The sequence below is a fragment of the Egretta garzetta genome, unplaced genomic scaffold, assembly GCF_000687185.1.
Source record: "Egretta garzetta isolate BGI_Z169 unplaced genomic scaffold, ASM68718v1 scaffold287, whole genome shotgun sequence".
Taxonomy (NCBI): domain Eukaryota; kingdom Metazoa; phylum Chordata; class Aves; order Pelecaniformes; family Ardeidae; genus Egretta; species Egretta garzetta.
This window is the reverse complement of record NW_009260435.1, coordinates 12,489,775-12,496,369: the sequence shown is the minus strand read 5'-3', so window position 1 is coordinate 12,496,369 and position 6,595 is coordinate 12,489,775. Positions and strand designations below refer to the sequence as shown.

The following is a 6,595-nucleotide window of genomic DNA, read 5'->3' as shown; positions in this document are numbered from 1 at the left end:
TTTCCATTTAATATTCTCCTGCAAGTTTTCACATTATTCTTTAAACTTCTGTCCTTTGCATGGCTGTATCACTTGAACCATACTTTTTATTTAAACCATATGCAAGATAAACTTCAGTTAATAAAAACCCCAAACAAACCCAGTCTCAAAATTAAAGAGCCAGAAAGACAAGCGAGATATCCCTTGAAGTCCTGTGCAGTTACTGTTACAGATAGGTAACAGAGTGATCTTAAATATGTTTAGTTTAAAATCCAATAGTAGTCATGCAAAATTAACACAGTTGTGAGCATATTGTAGCACCACTTGAGGTTAGCCAGTACATAGCTGTTGTAGCAATAGCTGTCAGTCACGCTACTGCATGTATGGAAGGGAGGCAGCCCAGGAATTGATAGAAATGTCTGTTTTTCTGAGCCTCATTTGAGCGTAGGTATGTTTGTGAAACCTCGATTTTTAGCTACAAAAGCATTATCACAGCAAGGCAGAAGTTTCACTGGGTTTTGCAGACTCGGCTAACGATACTGAGTTAGAGTTCATTCACCATCAAAAGATATTAAAAAAATACCAAAGTATAGGTCAGTAGACTTAAGCATTAGGTTGAAAGTCATCTAAAGAACAGGTTCAAAGCTATATTACAGGCTACAAGATCCTACTTCACAATTCGGTTTAGTCCATGTAACAAATGCAAACGTGATGTCTTCCAGTAAATCAACCTCTGCATTTCTTGATGGGAAAAAAAGACAGAGACCAAACATCTAGACAATTCATGCTGACTTCCAATCCCATCCTACAATATGATTTTGTGAGGTTTTTGGGACACAGCTAGGAAGTCATCCACAGTGACAAATTACAGTTTCTACTACAACACTACCATGACTACCATATTTTAAGGATAATTTACAATAACTCCTTCAGAAGCTATTGTGCAAAGAACACCAAAGCTTGCACTGACCTATTTATATTTCAAGTACTCTCCCTACTCCGTGATAAAGAGGTTTTAGAGAATATGAAAGCACAGTCCAGAGGGTCCTCATAAGACACAGCAGATTTCAGCCTTCTCTCAGTTTCCTATATCTCAACAGTCGCAGAAGTGCCATTTGTGTAGCCACCTTTAGACTTCATGTGGTCCTGAATTGACACAGCCTAGAAAAAAGTTTATTAGAATGCACATCTTATAAAGTCTGGTTGCCAGCGCGAGCATGAAAAGCATCAATTTGAAGAAGCAGCTGAGCCATACGTCTACAGTGCTGGGTCACAGCGGAAGTAGGGAGAAATAACAACTAAACCCAGGATTGTTAAATACTATTTTAATTCAGTGCATGAGATGGGTCTTGCTATCCAAAATCATCTTATTCTTACATCCCTCACCCTGGCACAGCTTTGACTTCAGGGTGATGTGTTATCGGGGCCCAGTATCAAGAGCATCCACAGAATCCTTATCCAAAAGGTCCCATCATATGTAAAGATACTGGGGAAATGAGCACCTCTTGCTGAATGTATCTATCTTCCACAGTATCTTATGTTTACAAACCAAAGGGCAGTTCTGTTCTGATGTTATTCCATTAATAAAAAAATTTTTAAAAAATATTTTTCTCTCTCTTACAATTATCTAGTATTTTATTAGCTACCTGCTCTACAGGTTACTGAGTAGAGATTCCTGCTTATCCAAGAGACGCACACTTACTGATGAATAGTCACTACTCATCTCTCTTGCCCCAACATGTGCAGTGTGTACAAAGTTCATTGGTTCTCCTATCATATTCCGGTCCAGTCTCCGACGCCTCTTCTGTAAGAAAGAAGATATCCTGGGTCTCTGTTCAGAATACATAAGCAGCTTTCAGACAGAAACAAGTAGCTGAGTTAAAAAAAAAAGACAGTCAGTACCGACCCCTAATGACTCCTCCTGGCAACTGGGCTGAAGTTTCAGACTGTTTGCAATAAGAAAAGGTCAAAGGCACTTTTATTACTGCATTGCTACTACTTGAATTTTTGCAAAAACTGTCTTTAACGTTGGAAAGTCAGGGCTTAAGAACTGCAAACAGTCATATGGCCAAAGTTTCCAGCAAAACACACATAGTTTAAACAGTTTAACAGGCCCATTTTTAGCTTTTGCATTACTTAGCCCAAACTAATAAAAATAATACGACAATGAAAGTCTTTTCCACATAACTGAAAGGCAAAATTTCAAATCTGATAACAGATGGCGGTTGTGCATCTACCTACCGGCTGGGGCTGTTCACCATTGCACCAATTAAAACAAACCAGGAATTCAGTCATTATATTTTTCAGTAGGTAATAAGGTCTTGTTAAGTGTAATTATTTCTCTGGGAGTTAAAGCAGTTCGAGGACCAGCGTGCAGCCCCTAAAGTGCGGCTAAGAAGAAACTGCTCGAGCAGATTCACGGGTAAAGATCACAGAAAGCATCTGATGATTACACCTGCAAAGAGATTATTATTTAAGTTTATACTAAAGTATATCAAAGTCTTGCAACAGTTATTGAGCAACAGACATTCAGAAGACTACAACAAGACTGTAAAATTCTTAAACATACTTGGACAAAAGAGTAGCAACAATTTAAAATCAGTATGTTCGGGTCAGAAATCAGGATTAAGAACTCTGCACATTTACTCCTAGACAGTAGTATAAGTTCTGGTTTCTCTACAGAAGCATAATAAAAGCAATACTAGAATTAAGTTGGGTCTTGTTTAACAGTCTGTGATCTGATTGCAGTCACAGCTAGCCAATGAACTATTTAGTATTTTGAAACAAAATAGCTTTGAAGCGTAAGAGATTGAATGCTTAACATTTACAAACAGATGCAAAAGAAAGCTTCCTTCTTACATCTGATATAGTTACTCTTCTTACACATAGAAAGGCTCAAAGTAAAGAATAATCTACAACTCCAAAAAGCCCTTAAAAGAGTATCACGGAAAAAAAAAAAAAAAAAAAAAAAAAAAAAAAAGCTTTGTATATCACCAATGAGAAAACATTCATCAGACAGAGCCTAGAGCTAAAACGTACAAAAGCACTTCTGAACTGGACGCACAACCAGGAAACTTGCTGATTTTTGGTGCCCTGAAACTATGATAAACCCCAACTTTTTAGTGGTTACTAACTTCTTTCCTTTTAATATCTTCCTTCAGATCTAAACCCAAGGCTATAGAGTAGCCTTTCACATCAACTTTTTCATACCCCAGGTAATTAAAACAATATTGTAACACATTAATTTATAAACAAGGGCTTTTTTGAAAAGCTTTCAGCTTAACAGAAGTTACAGCTTCATCAGTTCAGCCTTTCTGAACCCTCACTGAAGCATTCGCAACGAAACAGCATAAGCTTCCCCCTTCACAGGCATTTCTTATGTAGTCCCACAATTATGTAATTAGCACATCTATTCCTTTCACCTTTGTAGTTTTCTTACACTTCATCACTTCTCACACTTCAAGAAGATCTTTTAAATCTCTGCCATTTATCTTTCAAAGTGTTTGTTATGTTTGCCTCAGCTTTAGGTGGCCTATATGATATTTTATTGGAGAATGTGTCATACATTATTCCATTTTATCCTGGGTGGTTTTAATGCAACCCATTATCTGGCTCAATTACCATTTTTCACCTCACTTCATCCTCTCACAATGGTCTTTATCACCACTGGTTTGGGTGCAGCAAAGAGGGACAGTGGCCCACACAACCATAACAACACGCAGAAGCCAAAGCTTTTGCCTATACTTCACATTAGTTGCAGATTTCGGGGGTTTATTTCATGTTAAGGAGACTATATCAAAGCTAAGATTTTCTTTAAAATCATGAACTGTGTCACTGTACCTTAATAACCTATTCTGAAAGCAGTCTGAGACGAGCATTGAATTAGAAACATCCCCAGCCCGAAATAACGGTCGAACGCCCACTCTCCTCCCGCCATACCCCCTGGTATTTGGCCATCTACCCCCGTGGGGCTCCATGCATACCTGGGTGTTACCTATTGCTCCCCGGGAGTCCTGATGGGACAGTTCGTCCTCATTCAAGCGCTGGCACGCAGCCAGCTTCTGTCTTGGCAACTCCAGCGCATTTACAGTTCATATTCCTGGGTTATAATTAATCCTGATTGCTAAGCAAGAACACTTCACGGTGATCCCATACCCTGCGATGGTTCCTTCGCTCTGTAAGGTGCCGCAGAAGTCTGTTGCGCACTTCACGCTTACCTACAGGTGTCAGAAAAGCAGAACGGAAACCAAAAATAGCGCCCTAGTTTGGCGTCAGATTTGTGCAGCCGTGCAGTTTTCCCAGAGCTATCCATACAGCCTGTGGCTCACTTCCACCCCTGCGGCAGCTCTGCAGGTGTCCTCCTGGCACGCAGCAGCACTGGACGCCTTCCTGTTGTGTTTTACAACAGAACTCTTCTTTTCCTCTGCATGAGTCAGGGTATCATCCTCCAGGACAGGAATGTCTGCGCCAGGGCACGGGACACCACCTTCCTCCAGAAGACTCAAGGTTTCCACACTAACTGCAAGAATTTAAAAAACATCTTCATGTGTTCAGACTCGCCCAGGACTAATGAAAAGCCAACAAGAATCCCCAAACCGAGGAGAAAACAACATTTTGTCACTGTTGGCACACAGACCAGAATTGGACAATATCCTGTTGTTCTTTCTCTCTATTTTTCACCATAGCAGCAGTATCATCGAGGAGACAGAGACAAAGGGCCAGGGAAATGGCTAGCACGCGCAGACACAGATGTTGAATGCAATGGGCAGGACGCACAGCCATTCTGGAGTCCATAGCCTGAAAGCTTTATGACTGTTTAGCTATACTTTACTGAGCATAACACTCAATTTATTCTATCATTGCTGTGTGTTAAAAAGTATTGAAAATATTCTTGTATTTTACTTACAAAATATCAATTCTATATGAAGTGGAAAATGTTTGCCTGAATCAAAACCCTTCCGTAGACAAGAGGGATGCACAGTAATAAGTAGCATCCACTAAACATACCTATTCTTCACAGCTGGCCTCTGGACTCAAGGTCTGATCATAATAAATCCTTGACTCTGAGCTGTTAGTGAAAGACAGTGAGTGTAAAGTTAGCATCTATTATCACATAACAGATGCAGGCTGCCATCACCCTGCCCCAAGTGAGTTGTTAAATTGCGGTAAGTTCTGAGTCCAGTTGTTGCCATTTTCATTCCAGCTCTGTCAGTACTGAACTGATACAAGAGAAGCTTACTTCAGCTTAACTGCCTTTCTAAAAGCCACTGCGCTTCTGATTTGTTCATTATCCTTACATTGCTCATTTGATATTTACATGATGTTAAAAAGCCTGAAACAGTGTACATTCACATAGAGGAACGGCAAGGTATGCTAAAAACAGTGGAACTTGTATTTCTAGATCAAAAGGCAGTTTTGAACACAAAATTTGAAGAGTACATCTTGCTCGGTGAAAGGTGAAGAGTAAAAAACAATAAATTACCAAGACTTTGGAATAAACTTGGCGCCAAACAGCTGAAATCCTGCTGCAGAGTGAGCTTACCTACTTGGAAGTAGCACCCTGATTTTACTGATATATGTACAGATTACAAATTTAGTTTGAGATGTAGTCCTTAAACTACATAATAATATTGTTACATAGTCTGATATTGGCCTTCTGCCATCCTGAAGCTTCATAGAAAGCTGAGAACAGGGTTTTACCTGAGAACTCCATTAATCTAGGTGTGTTGGTACTGTTAATCTGAGGAATTTGGGTGTAGTCTGAGATTTGAAACTTCTCCTTTTAAAAGCTAAGTAGATGCACACATTAAAAAGACCAACGAAACAAAAAATCACCAAGGCAGGTCCTCTATTTCGAAGTGGAAATGAGCTTAGTCACAAAATAAAAAAAACAAAAATGCATTTTTAACCAACTGTCTGTTCCCCCTCAAAAAAGAAGAAAAGCCAAGAGACCAAATTATGTGTTCTGTTTGGAAGTTAAAACTAACTGTGAGAGAAGTCAACTGAGATTTGCCTGGAGTTTCACCAGCAGAAAATTAGTAAAACTCACTAAAAGATGAGAAGCAAGCTGAATGGTTGGCAACACACCAACCACGGGTATTGTAAACATGTCTGAGTTATTAGCTTGTAAACGATGGATTTTAGTGTTACTAAGAATAAACTCAGATAAGATTAAAAAAAAAAAAGGCAGTGGCCATAAGCTTTATTTATTCATAGACGGGAAAAAGTGTTAACAAGAAGAGGTAAAGCCCCTCAGGCACATCAGAATTTCCAGCTCAGCAGTTTTCTGCCGTTTGCAGCAGTCCAAGCACTGGCAGCCCGCAGCCGAGGGTCAAACACAGCCGCCAAAGAAACGCATGCTCCTCCAGTTACAGGAGCAGGGAACTGCCCTTCTGTTGAGACCTGGGGGGTTACAGGAGATATAAAATCTGCCCACTAAGTTTCCCCGTCAAATTTCTACATGCCCATTAAAACTCCCTAATTTCAGGGCCTGAGGATGGATTTTGACCTTGAACGCAGAAGATGCTGGTACAACTACTGGCGCATTTAACTCTGGAAGACTGCAGGGGTCACCCTGCCACAGCGCACGCCGCTCCCTCCCCTCTCCGAGTAGCCG

The 6,595-nt window shown here is 40.1% G+C and overlaps 1 protein-coding gene across 2 annotated transcripts; it reads right to left on the bottom strand.

Moving 5' to 3' along the window:
- Positions 1–19: 19 nt before the first annotated feature.
- Positions 20–5,093, bottom strand: LOC104130928 (CDC42 small effector protein 2-B). Of its 2 annotated transcripts, none has more exons than XM_009644028.2 (5): positions 4,987–5,093; positions 3,963–4,498; positions 2,221–2,434; positions 1,682–1,783; positions 20–1,140 (listed from the first exon to the last, which is right to left on the bottom strand). In XM_009644028.2, the coding sequence occupies exons 3-5, from the start codon at positions 2,272–2,274 to the stop codon at positions 1,066–1,068; spliced, it is 231 nt and encodes a 76-aa protein (XP_009642323.1). In that variant the 5' UTR covers positions 2,275–2,434; positions 3,963–4,498; positions 4,987–5,093; the 3' UTR covers positions 20–1,065. The 2 variants fall into 2 exon arrangements, with proteins under 2 accessions (XP_009642323.1, XP_035755373.1); XM_035899480.1 differs by having other exon boundaries at positions 3,974–4,498.
- Between the last annotated feature and the right edge of the window lie 1,502 nt (positions 5,094–6,595).